Raw genomic sequence first — 19,221 nt, 5'->3', positions numbered from 1 at the left:
TCCCGCCAGGCCGCGGCCCCCGGCCCCCCGCCCCCGCGCCCCGGCCGCACGTCCCCGCGGAGTCCGCCGCCCGCGCCGCAGCTGAGCCGGGCGCCCCACCATGCCGCGGGCCCCCGCGCCCCTGTACGCCTGCCTCCTCGGGCTCTGCACGCTCGTGCCCCGGCTCCCAGGTAAGCCGTGCCGCTGGCGGTGCAAAGAAACTTTGTGGCGCACGGAGCCGCCCTTGGCGTCTCGGAGGGGCAGGGCCCCGGGCCGTTGTCTGAAGGTGGGAGGCATCCTCGGGGCACTCCCAGGTGGCGAGCCGCTGGGGACGGCCCGGTGGGGGGCTTCCGAACTGCGTGCGCCACCCCGCGCGCGGCCCGCCGCAGCCCCGCAGGGCGGTCGTCGGCCTCCGGTCCCCTCCCGGGCGAGGAGGAGCCTTCCTGAGTAAACAGCCCTGCCCGTCTGCTGACCCAGCCCGCGAGCGCCCGCGCCCATTGCGCGGGGAGGGCCGCCGCCAGCCCCGCGTCGGGATCTGGGTTCTGCACTCCCGGCACAAAGCGGCCCTTGTGGCCGGCCGGGGGCGGCCGGGCTGCTGGGAGGCGCCGAGTGATGCCACCGGTACCCTGGTCCCGGGGAGACGAAGGGCAGCTGGAGGCGCGTGATCCGGAGTCTTCGCTGGAGCCAAAGCGTGGGGGCCAGGGCTACTACTCCCGAGGGCTAGTCTCCTGGAAACGCGGGTGTTCAGGCCCTCGTAGCGAATCCTAGAGTTTCACCGCGCCTAGGCCAGCCGCCTTCCTTTAAAGGTGTACCCCCCTCTTTCCTCCCCCAAGCCCTCGCATACCCGAGGGGAGACCCGCGTCCCAAACCACAGCCCCACCTGGGAACCAAGCCCCAGCTGGAACATCCCAATCTGATTCCTCTGCCTGGCTTTATCCCGGAGTTTACAAACACCCCGTGCAGCACACTCCCTTAATTCTGGAGGATTGATTCTGGAACGGAGGGCAGGGGGTGTGCAGTTGCACTCGCGCGATACCGCCCGGGGTCGGCGGCTGCGTGAGGAGCCCTCAGTTACCTGCTTTAAGTTTTCGGAGTTGGGAGGGGGCTGGATGTGGCAGTTGGGAGGCCACAGCGGAGGGATGCTCTGTTGGGCGCTGGGGCTGCCAGGCAGATGAGCTACCGCCATCCCATCCCCCCTCCCCCAAACGCAGGAAGCTCCAAACTTTCTCCTTTCCCGTAGGAGATAATTGTGTTGGGGTGCTCGATTCACTTTCAAGCCCGAGATTCTTGATTGCTCTCGTGAAGCAAATGTCTGGCTGCGAGGGAGGGAAGGACTGTCCCCTGCCGTGTCTCATTTACATGAAGGCAGTGGAGGTTTCTGTCTTGAGAGAGAGGAGAGGTCTAGGCAAACAAAAACTTTCTTCAGGGCCTAATTCAAACTTATTACTGTAGCAGGTTTCTTTTTTCACTCCAGAGCTTGGGGTAGATCACCGGTTTCCAAACACCCATCTGGCAACCAGTGCCCATTGCTGATGTTTTCATGGGTCCCCAGGGAAAGGCAAAGAGAAGGATGTATCCTGTGTCACACACAGGAGTATATCATTGCCAACAGCCCCCTGCTTCCCAAGGACTGTCCTTTAATTTGAAATTATGTCTTTTTTATTTTTGGTGGGAAAACTTTTTAATAATTTGTAATGATAATAGAGAGTGGTTTTCATTTTGAGCAAAAGAAAAAATCTGGCAATCCTATATACATTTTACCTTCTCTTTTTGTTTTCTTTTTAAATCATAATGATCCTAATAATCTGTGAAATCCAAAAGTTTGGGGACTGCTGAGGGAGATGACTTCTTAGTTTTCTTACAGTTTGACATTCTGATTCTAGTAAAACCTTAAATACTTCCAGTTGCAAATAATTCTTTCAATACATTATTTTCCATTTGCGTTGTGATTTCTGTTTTTCAAAGTTTGTACATCTTTCATCTGTGTGTTTAATCCAGCAGGAAATAGACTTCTAATTTAAGGGGGCTCACTTCAAACAAGTCCCTGGCAGGCTGACAGCCCCCATCCCAGGGTTATCTGCTCTCCTTATTATCCCCTTGCCGAGGGCCTCCAGACAGGACCCGAAGATATGGCCTTCCCACATAACCAGGGAAGGGTTTCTCTGGGGTGAGGCCCTTGATCTTTGCTAAGAAGGAGGGAGGAGTGTGGCATTGATCGGGCTGTGGAACTGGAGTCATGTTTGCTATCATTGTTTATTAAAAGGAAAAAAATCAAATGTTCTTCTGGTGAATGTCCTGCACGCTAGAATGCTGGAAATCCTAGGAGAGCCCTTTATCCTATTTACTGCACTCCTCTTGGCAGCACTCCCTCCCCCCATGATTCCGTGGTCTATGCTGGGGCTGTTGGAATTTGGCCTTGGGTTTGCAGCCCTCCTCAGGTAACCAGGCAAAGGTTCAGAAATGCAAACAGGGGGTTTGGTGTGTCGGCTGCTGTTTACCCTAGGTATTTACACTTTAGCGCCATCATCCTTGAATTAGGGGGACTTTCAATAAAGGGGATTGAGGCAGAAGAGGGCAGGGCCTAATTAGCTCTAATTAGTATTCCTCTCCTGCTTGTTCTCCATGCTTATTTAGCTACTGAGGCAACGGAGAATTAAAATATCTAAGTAGTTGGCAGAAGGCCCTTTGTGCCTGCCTACCCTGGTAACTACTTCTCCTCCAGCCAGCTCATGGAAACATTCTGAGAAGTTTTAACATCGTGTGGGACGATTACACAGTACTTAAACGATGGTGCCCCTTTCACGTGGCGGTATGCAGCTGTGTTAATGGGGTGGGGTCGCTTCACAGGTATTTTCAGTTGGTCGGGGCGGGGCGGAGGGCTGTGGTGTGTTTTCTTTCTTTCTAGTTGGAATGGGATTCCAACTTTCCATGGGAACGCTTTATTTACAGGTGCCCATTTGTTGGTGAGGCTGCTGCTTCTATTGAATGCAGGGTTTGGTTACTGGGCCACATGGTGAAAACTTTGCTCCCAGACAGGCCTTGACACCTCCCCTGTGGCGGATGCTTGAAGCAGGGCTGTAGAGTGCCCCTCCCCACCTCCAGGCTAGTTCCCTACCCCACTGCCCCCCAGAGTTTTTCAGAGATGGTTGCTTGTCTCTTGTAGAGTTATTCTCAACTCTCGCTCAGAGTGATCCTGTTAAAACTCAAGTTAGATCATGTCGCTCTGCTTCAAACCCTCCAGTGGCTTCCGGAAGTCCTGCCAGTGTCCTGCCAGGCTCTCCATGAACGCCCCCTGCCCCCCGTGCCTCTCACCACTTCCCCTCATGCACTTCAGTCCAGCACCGAGGGCCTTGTTGTCTTCGAGCTCAGCTGCAGGCCTTCCCTCTGCCTGGAATGCTCTCCCTGCAGATCTCTGCACCCCCCCACACACCCCCCAGCCTTTTCTCAGTGTCTCCAGCTCAGCCAGAGCTGCAGCCTCCTGCCCCACATTCTTCCTGTCTCCTTGCCTTCCTCGATTTTTCTCCCTAGCACTTATCACCATCTAATGTACTTCCTTATCTGGATTATCGTCCATCTTCTCTTCTGAGCATTGTGCCCCTCACCAGGACGTAAGCTCCGTGAGGGCAGGGAGCTTTGTCCGTTCTATTTGACACTGTATCCTCTGTGCCTAGACCAGTGCCTGACTCATACTTGTTGAATGAATGGATGAACACGAGTCTTGGTACTGTGTGTGTGTGTGTTGGAGGCGGAGTGTCCCATCCTCACCTCCTTGCCTCCTCCTCCAACTAGTTTTGAGGTCAGGGACGATGCATGTAACTTATTAGGAGGAAGCATTCATCGTGTGAGGGAGAGAACTCATTTGAGTGTGTCAAGATTTTTGGAGCTGGAATCTATGATAGAGGCCATTTAGTCCACCCCTGGGGTTGTTTGCAGGAAGATGCTGAGGCCAGGAAAGGTTAAATGACTTGTAGCCAATAAGTGACAGAACAAGTACTTGGATCTTTCGTGCCAGGAAAGCCTTTTCCTCAGCCCATGACTCCAGCCCAAATGTCCCGTCCTCTGTGAAGCCTTGTCTGCATCCCTCAGGTGGAGCAGAGTTGGCCTCTCCTTCCCTTGCTCTCATAGCATATTCTGTCTGTTAGAGAGACTGGGGGCTGCCTCATCTGCTACGTGGTGAATTGCCGGGTCTCACTTACCTTTAGGTCCCTGATATGGACACAATGATTGGTACTCAGTTGAGTCCTCCCCGCCCGGCCACTCCTACCATGGTTTCAATGACCTTAAAACCCTCGACTTCCTAAACATGTAAAACAATTTTAGTTACAGAAAAATTGAGAAGGTAGTATAGAGAGTTCCCGTATGCCCCACTTCCCGTTTTGCCTATTATTTACATCTTGCATTCATATGGCATATTTGTTACAATTAATGAACCACATCAATATGTTATTATTAACTAAAATCCAGGGCTCCTTAGTTGCGGCATGTGGGATCTAGCTCCCTGACCAGGGATCGAATCCACATCCCCTGCGTTGGAAGGCAGATTCTTAACCACTGTGCCACCAGGGAAGTCCCCAGTTGTCTTTTTAAAAATAAATTTTTGAATAGGTAGTATATTCACATACTTTTTAAAAGCATAACAAGTGTAGGGTGAGAGATCTTTTTTCCATTCTTGTTGCCCGTTAGTCTGAGACATTGCCCACACCCCCTTCCCTGCACAGACCATCCCTGTCAGTTTCTTATGGATCCATAGTGTTTTCTGTACATTTATTACAAATCTCCCTCCCCCAGTTTTATTGAAAGGCGGCACTAAACACACTGTCCTGTGCCTTGCCTTTTCTGTTAACTTAGTGATAAGTATATCCGAGTGGGCTTCATATCAGTATGCAGGGAATAGGGAGCATGCACATTCTTTTTTAAAGCCACGTAGTATTCTAGTATTTGAATTGGTGTTTTAAAAAAACCAAGTCATATCTGTAAAGCCGACGTTGTCGCGTGTTTTTGCAGATGTCTGCTGTTCAGAAAGGCAGCAAAGATATAAACAAGACAGATCCTTCCTAGGGCGTATTTACACTTCATGGTAACATCTTTAGACTGATGACTCTTTAATTGCTAGAATCAGCACTGGAAAGACTTTGTCACACGTGGGGATTGTGGTTCAGGGCATGGGAAGAGGCACTCCAGTGCCTTACCACTTTTTTTCCCCACCCCAAACAAGAATGATGAAATGTTTTTATTTTCTGTTGTCTTGAAAACAATGAGTAAAATGTAGTTCGGGATTGTGTTTCTCTCACCTAGCTGGAGGAGGGTGCAGGCAGGAAGGGATGGATTAGGAGAAACATTTCACGCATCTTGAAGGCAGAATCGGCCGGACATGGCGGCTGCCTGGATATGACTGATGACAGGCAAGGATGAGTCAATGAGTTTGGGAAGGAGACAGTGTTTTCAGATGATGGTTTGCAGTAAACCCCTGGCTTCAGAGACATTAAGGGCTGCAGGCAGTTGACATTGAGCTGGAATGGTCACTGTGCAAACAGTAACCAAGAAAAGTTGTGGCCACTGTCTGGGCCGCTAGCATCTATTACCATGACCTAGACACAACACTCACATTTGTGAACTGCAGCTGTTTAATGTTTTTTTCATTGCTTCCTTCCTTTCAAAATGCTCTTGGTGCCAAGTGACTCATCCAGCCAAATCTAAGCTTACTGAAATATTAATAGGTGGAAAGAGGAGAGATGCCAGAGGGAGTAAGGCTGGCACCGTGGCTCATATCAGCACACAGTCTGTGCTTCTGGTTCCCTGAGTTCCTGGCTGCTACCTGGTCCCTGGCAGACTGTGAGCTCCTGGGGAGCAAGGCCTGGGTCATTCATCTCTGTATCTCTAGCATCCCCTAGTCCGGTGCTTGGCGTTTGGGACATGCTTAGAACAGGGTTTCTTGAATTTTAATGTGTCCCAACAGCAACCTAATTTTATTTTTATATTTAAAATAAATTTTTAATTTTTATATGATTTTTAAAGGTTACTTTCCATTTACAGTTACTACAAATTATAGCAATGTGATTTTAGAGGAATCATTTTGAGTGCAGGAGAACTACTTTACTATATTGCATGTGAATATGTAAGAGTAACAGAAACAATTAAGGATGACAAATATTTTATAGTTGTTCAGTATGTTTTCATACCAGGTGCCTGTCACATCCTTGGAGCCTCTTCAGGATTACGTCCAAGGTCTTTCGGGCTGACAAAGCAGAAGACCAGAGCCCAGTCTGATATGGGTCAGAACAGAGGAGCCCTTAATGCTGTGAACCTGAGACCCCCGACCCAAGGTCCCAGAGCTCAGTGATGAGGCCCTGCTATTTAGAAAGTGGTGTTTGTGAATTTATGTTGATTAGGGCAGAGACATAAATGAGACATCCAATCTCAAATTCCTTTCTGACTGAGGGCCTGTTGGACTTCTCTCCTCCAGAGGACCCTGGAGCTCACTGGTCACATGGCCTGTGTCTGGGATGGTGCAGGGATCCCCAGGCAGGTACCCTACGTGGGCACTTGCCGACCAGTGCCCCTTCTTTTTTTTTTTTTTTTTTTTTTTTTTGGTGGTATGCGGGCCTCTCACTGTTGTGGCCTCTCCCGCTGCAGAGCACAGGCTCCGGACGGGCCGCTCTGCGGCATGTGGGATCTTCCCGGACCGGGGCACGAACCCGTGTCCCCTGCATTGGCAGGCGGACTTTCAACCACTGCGCCACCAGGGAAGCCCCAGTGCCCCTTCTGACCTCTTACTTGTAGACTGGGCTCCTTCTTTCAAGTCACTCTTGTTTTCTCATGTTTTCAACTGTAAAATGAGGTGACTTGACGAGCTTATGCTAAAGCATTTCTAGCTCCAGGGTTCTGCAGTTCCATTATTTTTATAGAAATGATTTTATACGTCAAAGCAAATGACATGCCACAAGGGCCTGAGTGTGTATTTGATAAGGTTGAGGAGAGCAGAAGAAAAGTCACTTTCATTCTAGTTTTGATTTTTTTCACCCCCTCAGGTAGTGGTTTCTGACAGGTAAGGAGTTTTTTTTTTTTTTTTTTTTTTTTCAGTTATCCACATCTATTTATTTAATGTCAATACTTCAAGCTAAGTATTCTGGGGGATATTTTTTTTTTAATTGAAGTATAGTTGATTTACAATGTTGTGTTTATTTCTGCTGTACAGCAAAGCGATTCCAGTAAGGAGATTAGACCAAAACATGGAACTGGCATTTTGAAACTTTTCCTGCCATCATTCTCTTTTTTAAAAGGCTTTTTAATTTTATTATATTTTGTTTTATTTTATTTATTATCCCTCCCCTCCCCCCTTATCCCTCGGTAACTATAAGTTTATTTTCTACATCTGTACCTCTATTTCTGTTTTGTAGATAAGTTCATTTGTACCTTTTTTTAGATTCCACATGTAAGCGATATCATATGATGTTTGTCTTTCTCTGTCTGACTTACTTTACTCAGTATGACAATCTCTAGGACCATCCGTGTTGCTGCAAATGGCATTATTTAAAAGGTGTTTTAAAAAGTGCCTATCTGAACGTCTCCAAGTGAGTGGATTCATTTTACAATGAGAAAGGAGGTTGTCAAGGCGGGCAGGAGGCAGGCAAGCCCAACTTCCCCCGTGGGCTGGATTCTAAGACCTTCTTGGTGAGTGTTTGGGACCCGGAAAAGACTCTACCTCCTGAAATGAGGCGTGCATGGTGGTTGGTCCCAGCTTGTTTCTTCTGGAAAATGTGTTCTGAGTCCATTACTGCACCCAGGAGGTCCTGCTGTAGGCCTGGCAGTGAGATTGTGGCCCCCCAGCTCCAGGGGTATGAGGCAGGGGTCCCAACAGGGTGATGGCTGGTGGGGAGGGTTCAGGTTGGGGTCTCTGGCTGGGGAAAACCATCATTCTTGCCCTCTGTGGGCTCCCAAAGCTGCCCTGCCTTTCTTCCTAGCACCTCAGGTTCCATCCCAGCTGCCATTATTATCCCAAATGGTATTTGTTCCCTCTAGTGTGGGGTGACACAGTGCAGCTTCCTGCGTCACCCACTTTCTGAGGATTTTCACTGCTAGTGACAAAGAAGAAGCAGACAGTTAAAATGAGCAAAGTAGGGAAATGTTACAGTTTTAAGATGTCTTACAACCAATATTGTTATGTTGTTTTGTGGAGCTAGGGAATAGTCTCCGCCTCCCGGTGTTTTCTCTTCCACTCTCTCTTGTTAATCTCATTGACCCTTTATTTTCCCCTTTATGGTCTGAGCCCTTCTTCCTAGGGCTGGTGGCCCTGGGTTTTTCTTTTTTCTATTTATCTGCTGTGCCCCTAGGCAATAGCCAGAAGAGACCAGTGGGTCTGTTAGTGCTGTGAGGACCAAATAAAGTTATTTCTATTTCAGAGAAAAACCAACCAGTTCTGCTCTTGGTCAAAAGAAATCTGTCAGGGATGTTTCAGAAAGGAAGAAAAAGAACTGGATGCTAAGTTTCACCAAGAATGTCTTTGCTGTTGGGGGTGGGAGCTGGAGGCCGGGTAGAGTGAGGTAGGGAGGTAGGTGAGGAGAGGGGACAAGGGCTTTAACCTCAGTACCACAGTGGAGCCTGCCTCGGGAGGCCCCTCCCCAGATGAACGGCATAGGGACAGGGGGTGGAGGAGGTACTGGCCTGGGCTTGAAATAAGTGACTTTTATAGCAGTATAGAAGTTTCCTTCTAATCTTAGTTTCTGATTTTATTTAAAAATCAGGGATGGATTTTGAATTTGATCAAATGCCTTTTTATTACCTCCTGAGGTGGTATGTTTTTTTCTTACTTGACCTACTAGTAGATATATTGAATTAATGGATTTCCCATATCTTAAGCTGACATTGTATTCCTGGAATGTATTCTTCTTTAAGGGCTGTGCTGGCTTCTTTTGGTACACTGTGGATTTGGTGTGACAGTACCTGATTTAGGATTTTCTTATGCCTGAAGAAGATCGATCGGTTGTTTTTTTTTCTTTCCTTTTTGTACTATTTTTGTCATTTTGGCTGAACTAAGTGTAAAGGGGCCTTGTTCCCCCTCAATGAGGCAGGACCTGCTGTGTTACTGGAGAAGGCTGGGAACTAAGTGGGTGCAGCAGAAGGAATGGGAGTTGCTAACACAAGTGTGCACGTGGTGGGTGCTTCAAAAACTGTCAGTCTTTAGCTTTGGCCAGTGAGCCTTCACCTGCAGTTAGCACAGGGGTCTTGCACTCCTCAGCCTCGCGGAGGTCCCCTGGTAAAAAAAAGGAAGTGACTCCTCCTCCCGCCCCATTCAAAAGCCTCATTAATAGAGATTACGGCCAGAAACTAATTGGTGCATCTTTATCTTTCTTTGAAGGTCTCAACATATGCACTAGTGGAAGTGCCACCTCTTGTGAAGAATGTCTGCTAATCCACCCAAAATGTGCCTGGTGCTCCAAAGAGGTATGTGGGTGGGGGAGGGGAGGAGTGCTGTGAGGGGGTGGGGGAGAGGTGGGAGAGGGGTGGGGGAGGTCATGGGCTGCACCACAGCACGCAAGTTGACTGTGCAGATTCTGCGAATTGCCTCTTCCTCTTTCTCCCAAGGCGATGACGAAAAGAAAAGCTACATTTTTATAAGTTGGGTCTCTAGGTAATGTTGAATGGCTTAATCCTGTTTTGGGGAAGCAAGGTCTTCCTTCCCTTTTGTGGGGGAACCAGTTATGACTCTTGTATAGTGTTCTGCAATTTGGTAAAAGACCTGAGCTTGTGAAGTGAGTCTGTTGCATAACAATTTAAAACATGCCTGGGTGGGTGGCCTGTTGGTGGACGCCAGTCATTGTGGAGTGGCTTATCTGAGGATGAATAATATGAACTGGCCTCTGTGAAATGATTTTATTTGAAGACAATGGCTGCTGTTTCTTCAAACCCTGTGGGAAGGGATGTAAGTTTGGGGTGGTGATAGGCATATGGCTATCGTAAAGCAGTACAAATACCAGCGCTTGGTGGCCTCATCAGGAAATATTCAATTTCTAACCCTCCTGTCTTGGGGGAAATTTCTGGGTCACTTTTCTAAACTTGTTGGAACCATGGAGCACAAACCCTCTCTGCACTAGTACACCGTTAAAGTTATCCTTAAAAGAACCCAAGGTTTGCCATTTGGGCTGCCTCAGCCTCTGCAGTTCAATGTGCGTGCCTGTCAGGAGCACCAAGGATGGCTCCTGGGAGGCCAGACCTCATCGCCATGATGCAACTCCAGAAGTCTAGGGACTCCTTTAGCCTCTGATAGCTAAGGACAATCGTGTGGGGACCCCCTACTAGATGCCACACATTTCGTATATCGTATGTCTAATCCGCACGACAGCTCTGTCGGGTGGGTGGCAGTACACCCGTTTTACTGATGAAAATCTCAGTCTCAGAGAGGGGAAGTGACTGTTTCAAGGCCACACCATGTTCCAAAGCTAGGGTTTCAGTCTGGCTTCCTGGACTTCTGAGCCCAGGCCCTCTCTTCTAGGCGACACTGCCTCTTCCATGTGACTATTCTAGAATTTTTTCTAGTAGAGAGTAAGATTACTAAACAAGCTACTTTGAGAGAGGACTCTTCCCAACATATGAACCCCTCGTATTTGTGCTTAATTGTACTGTCTTTGTTATCAACTTTCTTTAAAACCTTTCACTGGTTCCTTATGACCTGCATGACAAATCCAAGTTCTGTAGCCCCTGCCTGCGTCCCCACCTTCATCCCTTGCTTGTCTGCAACACTTTAGCCCCAGGGAATGACTTGAAGGTCCCCAGAGAGTCCTGACTGATGTACACCCTCATGGTTTTCCCTGTGCTGCTGCTTTTCCTGCAGGGCCTTCCCGGCTTTCCCCTCCTTTCCCTGACCAACACCTTGTCTTCAGTTTTCAAGAGTTCGAGGGCTTCCCTGGTGGCTCAGTGGTTAAGAATCCGCCTGCCAATGCAGGGGACATGGGTTCGAGCCCTGGTCCAGGAAGATCCCACATGCCATGGAGCAACCAAGCCCGTGCGCCACAACTACTGAACCCGTGCGCCACAACTACTGAACCCGTGCACCACAACGACTGAAGCCCACGTGCCTAGAGCCCGTGCTCCACAACAAGGGAAGCCACTGCACTGAGAAGCCTGTGCAACTCAATGAAGAGTAGCCCCTGCTCACTGCAACTAGAGAAAACCCACGCGCAGCAATGAAGACCCAACACAGCCAAAAATTAAAAAAAAGTTAGTTCAAGACTCATCTACTCCATGAAAACTTCCATGGTTTTCCCCCAGACACATCTGTCTGTCCACCCAACCATCTATCCATCCATCTGTCCACCCAACCATCTATCCATCCATCTGTCCAACCATCCATCTGTCCATCCATCCATCCATCCATCCATCTGAAATGAGAATGTAAGCTCCCTCCACCAGAATGTTATGGCAGTGGTTTTATCTGGTTTCTTCACTGCTGGATCCCCCACACCCTGACTGGTGCCTGGCACATAGTAGTTGCTCAGTAAGATTGATGGAAGGATTTCACTGAGTGGCTGTTTATTACGTGTCTGCACGTACAGGCCATGACCACCTCTTTGTCTCCCCTGTAGTCCGTCCTCCTTCCGTCGCACTTATAGCCTCTTATTCTGTGCATTTGTTTTCATGCCTGCTTCCAATTAAATCATCATCTCCTTGAGAATCTTTGTCTTATTCATCTTCAGATCTGGCCAAGAATCTGGCAGGAATTTATATTTGATAAAAGAAGCCTGCTAAAAACACATGGAGTTAGAAAACGAAAGTTTAAATCTCAGTTTTACCATGATTTATTGTCACTTTCTTTTTTTTTTTTTTTAAATTTTTTTTTTTTTGCGGTACCCGGGCCTCTCACTGCTGTGGCCTCTCCTGTTGCGGAGCACAGGCTCCGGACACACAGGCTCAGCAGCCATGGCTCATGGGCCCAGCCACTCCGCGACATGTGGGATCCTCCCGGATCAGGGCACGAACCCGTGTCCCCTGCATCGGCAGGTGGACTCTCAACCACTGCGCCACCAGGGAAGCCCTATTGTCACTTTCTTGGTATGTAAAATGAAGATGACAGTTCTCACCCTCCAGCATTTTGGGAGTACAAAATGAGATCAGTTCACGAGAGGGCTTGTAGATGGGACTGCTAAGTAACCAAGCCTCCTGAACCTTGTCATCTACGGATATTTTCTAGTGGAATGTGGGCAGTGGGATCAGGAAGCCGGGCTGCATTGTCTACTTTAGGTCTCTTCCGTTCCTGTGCTAGTACTTCCCAAGTCTGATGTCCCGATACTGGTAGTGACTGATGTTATCTCGCGGAGCATATCATTGTCCTGGCCCCACACCTGGGTTCGCTCTGTGCTTATAGCCTCAATCTTGGCTGAAGAACCTCCTGTGATGCCTGCTCGGGAATGCGGCTTCCCATCCTCTTGGGAGGTGAACTTTCCCCATGGCCTGAGTGTGTTTCAGAGAGCTGGGTTTGGGGCATTCAGGAATAGTTTTGATCAACCCCTGCCTCTTAGCAAGACAGGATAAGTGTGGCCGAGTGCCTTAACAGTGAATCCTGGGACATCAGCACGGAAGTGAGGTTTCTGCCAAGAACACATGATGTGTGTGCGCTGGAGGGCTGGTGCCGAGTGGAGGGCCAGGGAGGGCCAGGTCCCTAACTAGTGTGTTCCCGTGGATGCTGATCCGCCGCTAGCCACCCTGTGGCTGCATACCGCCATAGATTAACCCCCGAACACATTCCGTCAGGAGCCCGCTGCTCCAGATCCCACAATGGCTTCCTTATTTATTTGGGGTGGGGGTGGGGACGTCTTACTCTGCATTTAACACTGCTTGTAGCCTAATTCCATCTCCTCTCCCCAGTCCCCCCTCCCGTCACTGTATTCTCCCACAGGTGTGGCGTTTGAGTCAGCCAGTGCCCTCACTGCCCCCCCGTCTCCACACTTCATGCTGGTTCTGTCTGCCTGGGTCTGCTGCATGGCCCCGTTAACCTGGCTCTCCTGTCTTCATTTTCTTTTTTTTTTTTTCCCTTTTGCAGTAGGCGGGCCTCTCACTGTTGTGGCCTCTCCCGTTGCGGAGCACAGGCTCTGGACGTGCAGGCCCAGCGGCCATGGCTCACAGGCCCAGCCGCTCCACGGCATGTGGGATCTTCCCGGACCGGGGCACGAACCCGCGTCCCCTGCATTGGCAGGCGGACTCTCAACCACTGCGCCACCAGGGAAGCCCCTCCTGTCTTCATTTTCTAACTGTGGCTTCATTTTTCCTGGTGGCTTTAGACAAGGAGTCCCCAAGCTCTGGGCCACGGACCGGTACTGGTCTGTGGCCTATTAGGAACCTGGCCGCACAGCAGGAGGTGAGTGGCGGGCCAGCGAGCGAAGCTTCATCACCGCTCCCCATCGCTCGCGTTACCGCCTGAGCCAGCCCCCCCCATCCCCCCGTCCATGGAAAAATTGTCTTCCACAAAACCAGTCCCTGGTGGCAAAAAGGCTGGGGACCGCTGCTTTATTTTTTTTTAATGTGTTTGGGGATTTAAAAAAAATTTTTATTTATTTTTGGCTGCATTGGGTCTTCGTTGCTGTGTGCAGGCTTTCTCTAGTTGCGGTGAGCGGGAGCTACTCTTCGTTGTGGTGCGCGGGCTTCTCATTGCGGTGGCTTCTCTTGTTGCGGAGCACGGGCTCTAGGTGTGTGGGCTTCAGTAGTTGCAGCACGCAGGCTCAGTAGTTGCGGCACACGGGCCCTAGAGCGCACGGGCTTCAGTAGTTGTGGCACATGGGCTTAGTAATGGCGCACGGGCTGAGTTGCTCCGTGGCATGTGGAATCTTCCTGGATCAGGGCTCGAACCGTGTCCCTTGCTTTGGCAGGTGGATTCTTAACCACTGTGCCACCAGGGAAGTCCCGGCACCTTTGCTTTAGACCTTACCCTCTGGCTTCAAGACCAGAGTAGCCAGACTCTCCCTTACCCTAGAGGAGGATGTTGAAGAGATGCTGCTGGTCTTTACCACACAGCTCAGCCCCTGTCTCCTGTCCTGGGCTGTTCTTGGCCAGTTTGAACACTCCCTGTGCTGTTTGTGCTGCATGGCGTAAAACATGCAGCAAACTCCGGCAGCTTATTATCTATTTTGTCCTTCATTTCTTAAAAGTAGACATTTGTCTCTGCTCTAAGAGAGTAAGTTTCACAACCCAGCTAGCTGTGAAGAGACGTGTGCGGGGAAGAATGCGTGTGAATGCTTTTATGGCAAGGCCTCGGGACAGCCTATGTTATTTCCAGTCACATTTTCTCACCTGAAACCAGTTACATCCCTCAGCCTAAGTGCAGTAGGAGCTGGGAGACTTAATCTAGCTGTGTGCTGGGGAGGAAGGGGGAAGGGGCTTTGTGGACCAGCAGCCTGTGCCAGGGGCAGGGAGGCCAGCGTGCTGGACAGAGGACAAGGTTTGGGGAGAAGTGGGCGGGGCTGAAGGACTGGCGTGTGGTCCCCCTGGCCCCGCACGGAAAGAAGGGTTGTGGGAGCCCCGGTGGAGGCAGAGGCAGACAGGGTGATGGCACTCAGGGTTGGGGGTGAGGGAGGCTCTTGAGGTGTGAACGTGAGCCAACCTGAGGCCATGTTGCTGTGAGCGGTCCAGGCTGCTGTGAAACCAGAGGGAGAAGGACCGGGCAGGCATGGCCACCCCGTGGAATCCCGCGGGACAAGAACAGGGAGGCCTGGGGCGCTTGGATGGTGGATGTAGGGGCAGACGTGGGAGGAGATGGAGAACCTGGGCCTCGGACGTGGGAGGAGATGGAGAACCTGGGCCTCGGGGAAGGGTCCTTGCCTTGGAGGTGGACGTGGAGAGAAGGAATGAAGGGGTCAGTAGGACTGGAGGTGGGAATGTGAGGAAGGAGACAGAGTAGAGGCTGGGAAGCAAGACCGGCTGCCTGGGCCTCCTGGGAGATTACCGTGGTGGGGAAAGGAGAGAGAGGACGCATGACCCGTAGTCTCCTTTGAGCTGGGAAGGAATGAAAAACATAAGCGTCCGCCCCAGCTCACAATAAAATACAGATCTATGAGAGAACATCTCTTTGTGGTCCTGAAAGAAGCATCTCGGCCTATTGCAGGTGCTTCGTGAACATTTGTCCAGTGCATTAAGTGAGCTGAGCGGAAGCTGACAGGGATTTCCCCCTCCCCCAGGCAGGCAGGCCACGTGGGGGTGTGTTGATGGTGCACAGAGTTCAGTTTGTCATCCCTTAACCTTCTGCTCCCCTCCTCCGCCCCCTAATCCACAAGGGCTCTATCGAGCCAGGGCCGAAGCCCAGAAAGCAGCTGGCTCCGTGCCTCTGCCCGGCTCTCTGCCTGTTCACCAGTTTGTGACTTCTTCCCCCTCATCCCAGGATCCGGCAGTCTGCCCCCTTTCCTGCTTGGGTTCCTCTTCCCCCAGGCCTGCAGTTTCTCAACTCTTCCACCCTGTTGTTTGTTTCCGCAGCAGGCAGCGAGGCGTCCAGAGGATGTGATGACCAGAGTGGCATAGGCGGACAAACCGAGTGCCCTGGCCACGGTGGCCTTGGGTGCAGGAGGGAGGTTTTTTTATTAACAAAATGTAGGGGAGTTCAGTGTATAGTGAACAGTAGACCTCATTATATCCTCCATGTAATAGGCGATGGAGCGAGCAGAGAGGGCCAGGTGGTAACAACTCCGAGCGAGCGCCAGTGTCGGAACAAAAGTAAAAGCCATCTAAATTTGGAACGCCTCCCTTTTCTTTCTTGTATTATTACCGCTTAGTGACTAAAAGCCCTGAAAGGTATTTCAAGTTCCAGTGTGCATTCTGTTGCTTCTCTTGGTAATTCGCCTGTCATGTAGTTACCCTTCCCTCGTGAGCCCTTTGGAGGGTTCGTGACGGTGTTTCTGGAGACCACGGACAGATGCTTCCTTCACGAACTGAAACCTCTTCTGGCCCGGAGCTGTAAGCACCTGTGAGCATTTGAGCTGCCCCACGAGAGCCCATCCTGAAAGTAGTTTCCATTTTTCTGTGTTGAGATGAAGACTCATACCTGTTTTTCTGCATCAAGTGGATATTTACCCTGCAAGTTTGATAGGTGGCGGGAAGAGCTCAACACCTGAGGCAGCAAGGAGATACTAAATTCAGAGGGATGGAGTTTGGGGGCCCAGAGTCAGTTTCCCGCTCTGGAATTCAGCCGTGACCTTGGCTGAGAAGGAGGCAGATACTGCAAAAAACACTGAGCTTACTTCCAGAAAGCTGAGGCCGGAGGCGCCTAAACTTCGCAGGAGAACATGCGCATGAACTTAGGCGTGTGGGCTTCTGATTCCTCATCTGTAGAAGTGAGGGGCTGGCACCAGGTGATGCATCCAAGGTCCCTTCCCCCGGAACTTGCTGTGTTCTGACACCTGGCAGAGGGTCAGGCGTCAGGTCTCTGGGATCTGAAGGCTCTTAGCACGTCAGACTTCAGGGTGTCGCTCATGAGAGGAGGATTTTCTTAATCACGAGTCTTCCTTTCCTCCAAGGGTTTATAATTTGGGGCCTCTGCATTCACTGAATTCGAAGCTTGGAAATGGTGGTATCGAGGCCTTGTCTTTATTTATAACGTGTGTACCTGGAAGGTCATAACTGTCACAATATATGCCCCTCGCCTTTGTGGTTTTGGTTTCCTCTCTTTAAATATGCATCCATCCTTATTCAAAATTAAAATATCTAGAGAGGAGCTAGAGGAGGGGAATAGAGGGAAAGCCCTTGGGCTGGTGGGGTTACCATTCCCTGCAGGGTCTGCAGCGCTCTCTGTCCCTTTCTTGGGCAGCAAGGGCCTATGCTAGAAGTCAGTCATGGCTCTTTTCAGACTGCATGCCGGTGAGACCTTCAACTATTGTGGGCATCCTTGATTGATGTCGAGATAGCTGCCTTACTCTCAGAAGGTTCTCCAGACTTCCATGCCCAGAGGTGCCTCAGCCAGTGTCTTTGAGGCCCTAAAGATCTGGGACAGTGACAGGACTCAATATATAAAGGCGTCTCAAAGGTTCTCAAGCACATCACTGAAACCACTGGGGCTTCCCCAAGTAGCAAGCAACTGAACTCTGTGAAACAGGAGAAGGTTGGCAAACCTGACAGAAATGGATGGCCCTGAGGCCAAGTCTGAGTTTGGTATGAGTGCCACAGTAGGCTGTCCCTTGCTGCCTGTGCCGCTGGAGCTGCTGAGAGGTGGGCCCCCCGTACTGTCACATTGCTGAGTGGTAGGCACTTCTGAAGTCATCCTGCAACTGGCAGTTTGAATGTTCTCAGTGGTGGTTCTCGCGCTGGCAGCTGGGTGACAGGAGTTCACGGTCTTTCCTGCTGGTGCAGCAAACTTCACGGAAGCCACGTGCATTGGAGTGGAGGTTTGCCACCACCTTGAAGAATGTTACTGAGGAGAATGAAGGGAAAGCTGTTACCAATGAGGGGCATGAAGAGGGCTTTGCTCCTAACATCCTAGAGAATAAAGAAGCCCCAGAGCACAATCAGGAAAGCCAGCTACACAAACAAGGTTGTAATTGGCACTCTGTGGCTGCCTCTCAGTTCTTCAGGTTTGGGAAGCACGTGCTGGACTTCAAGTCTCCTGAGGAGCCCAGCAGGTACATCTTCCCTGAGCAGCAGGTGGCCCTGTACAAGTCCTCCCTCAGGGACTGGTACTGCCTATCGAAAACGGCCTCTGAGCATATTGACTGGGAAGCTTGGACGAAGTTCATTGCTGGTGAAGGTGTCCAGGCATTAGGGAATGATTTTTTTTTTTTTTTTTTTTTTGCGGTACGCGGGCCTCTCACTGTTGTGGCCTCTCCCGTTGCGGAGCGCGGAGCACAGGCTCCGGACGCACAGGCTCAGCGGCCATGGCTCACGGGCCCAGCCGCTCCACGGCATGTGGGATCTTCCCAGACCGGGACACGAACCCGTGTCCCCTGCATCGGCAGGTGGGCTCTCAACCACTGCGCCACCAGGGAAGCCCTAGGGAATGATTTTGATGACGTGAATGGCTGAGGCTGTGGTGAGGAATCATGTAGCTGCCTCCTGCTTAGGGTGAAACAGATTGGCTCTGTGACCTAGTCTATTCCGGAATGCAGGCTGCTTCAGACCAAGGGGAGGGCCGTTAGGGGTTTCCATCGCCCCTGGGAGACTGAAGATGCTTTCCTCGCCAGCCTCGTGGGGTGGGGTGGGGGAGGGGATGTGCACTGGTCTGGTGGAGACAGGTGCACTTTGACAATCAGAACTGGGTGGAGGACAGCCAGCTCCGTGGAATTGGGGGAGCTGGCAGCAAGGCCAGCATGCTGGCAAGAAGTTCAGAAATTCTCCAGCCACGTACGCTCTGAGCAGGCGAACCCCTAAGTGCTTTCAGCTCTGGACAGCTAATTCACCCTGTGCTTCGCACAGCTCAAGACAGCAGTCCCATACCTGTAAGGCCCTCAGGAGGTTACCTCTCCTTTCCCTATCCCTGGGAGGTTTTTACTGCTTCATCAGAGCCAAGCTAGACTGTTCGGAACCCAGTTTAGAAACCTCAGCTTTGGAATCTTGTAATTGCTAGAATAATCATTGTTCTCACCCTGTTCCACAAGTGTCTGTGGAGCCATTTATATTTACAGCGCAGTCCCGAGGTTGTTGACATGCAAGATCTCCTGTCATGTCAAGAGTTCAATAGACAAAATTAAAAAAAAAAAAAATTCAGGTATAAGCAAACAAAAAACCAAAATCACAGAGGCCCAGAACAACACATCTGGTTTTACTTACTTAAAAATATTGCAGAGTCTCCTTGACTTCTTGGTCTTGAGTCTTGCAAAGGCCCCAGTGGGCACTGACTGGTCTGGGGCATCCTAGACCATGATGAAGGGGGAGGGGAGTCCCTCTGCGGTCAGCAGACTCTTGACTCATCTGAGGCTCTTTGGCAAAGTGTTTACAGTGGCGGGAGGAAGAGAGAGCATCTAACTCCTCCAGCCATTACTCCAGTCCCACCAGCTGGAAGAGGGGATCTTCCTTTCTACATCCAGCAGTGAATGGGTTTGCTTTGCCATTGAAAACCCCCTTACTGGAAAACGATCACTGCTTATAGGTATCCTACTTTATAACAAAGTATATAATTTCATTTTAAAGTAAATGGCCCAAACTCCTAGTACCCCAAACTGGGGTGGGTCATCCTGATGCACAGCCTTCTCCTAAATCCAACTGAAGAAAAGAAAGATTTTTCTTATCAATGTGGCTTTATTGTTTAAACAACAATAAAGAGAAAAAGAAAAATATCAT

The 19,221-nt window shown here is 50.3% G+C and overlaps 1 protein-coding gene across 2 annotated transcripts in view; it reads left to right on the top strand.

Moving 5' to 3' along the window:
- Positions 1-9: 9 nt before the first annotated feature.
- Positions 10-19,221, top strand: part of ITGB5 (integrin subunit beta 5) — a 110,156-nt gene continuing 90,944 nt past the window's right edge. The window contains exons 1-2 of one of the 2 annotated variants that reach the window (XM_029213845.1): positions 10-170; positions 9,335-9,420. In XM_029213845.1, coding sequence (XP_029069678.1) covers positions 101-170; positions 9,335-9,420 — 156 coding nt within the window. In that variant the 5' untranslated portion in view covers positions 10-100. Of the gene's footprint in view, positions 171-7,461; positions 7,651-9,334; positions 9,421-19,221 lie in introns of those variants that run through there. The other variant, XM_029213846.1, reaches the window with a different exon arrangement.

This window comes from Monodon monoceros, unplaced genomic scaffold, assembly GCF_005190385.1.
Source record: "Monodon monoceros isolate NGI ecotype Baffin Bay Population unplaced genomic scaffold, NGI_Narwhal_1 Super_Scaffold_11, whole genome shotgun sequence".
NCBI lineage: Eukaryota > Metazoa > Chordata > Mammalia > Artiodactyla > Monodontidae > Monodon > Monodon monoceros.
The sequence above is the reverse complement of the archived record's forward strand: the minus strand, read 5'-3'. Positions and strand labels throughout refer to the sequence as shown.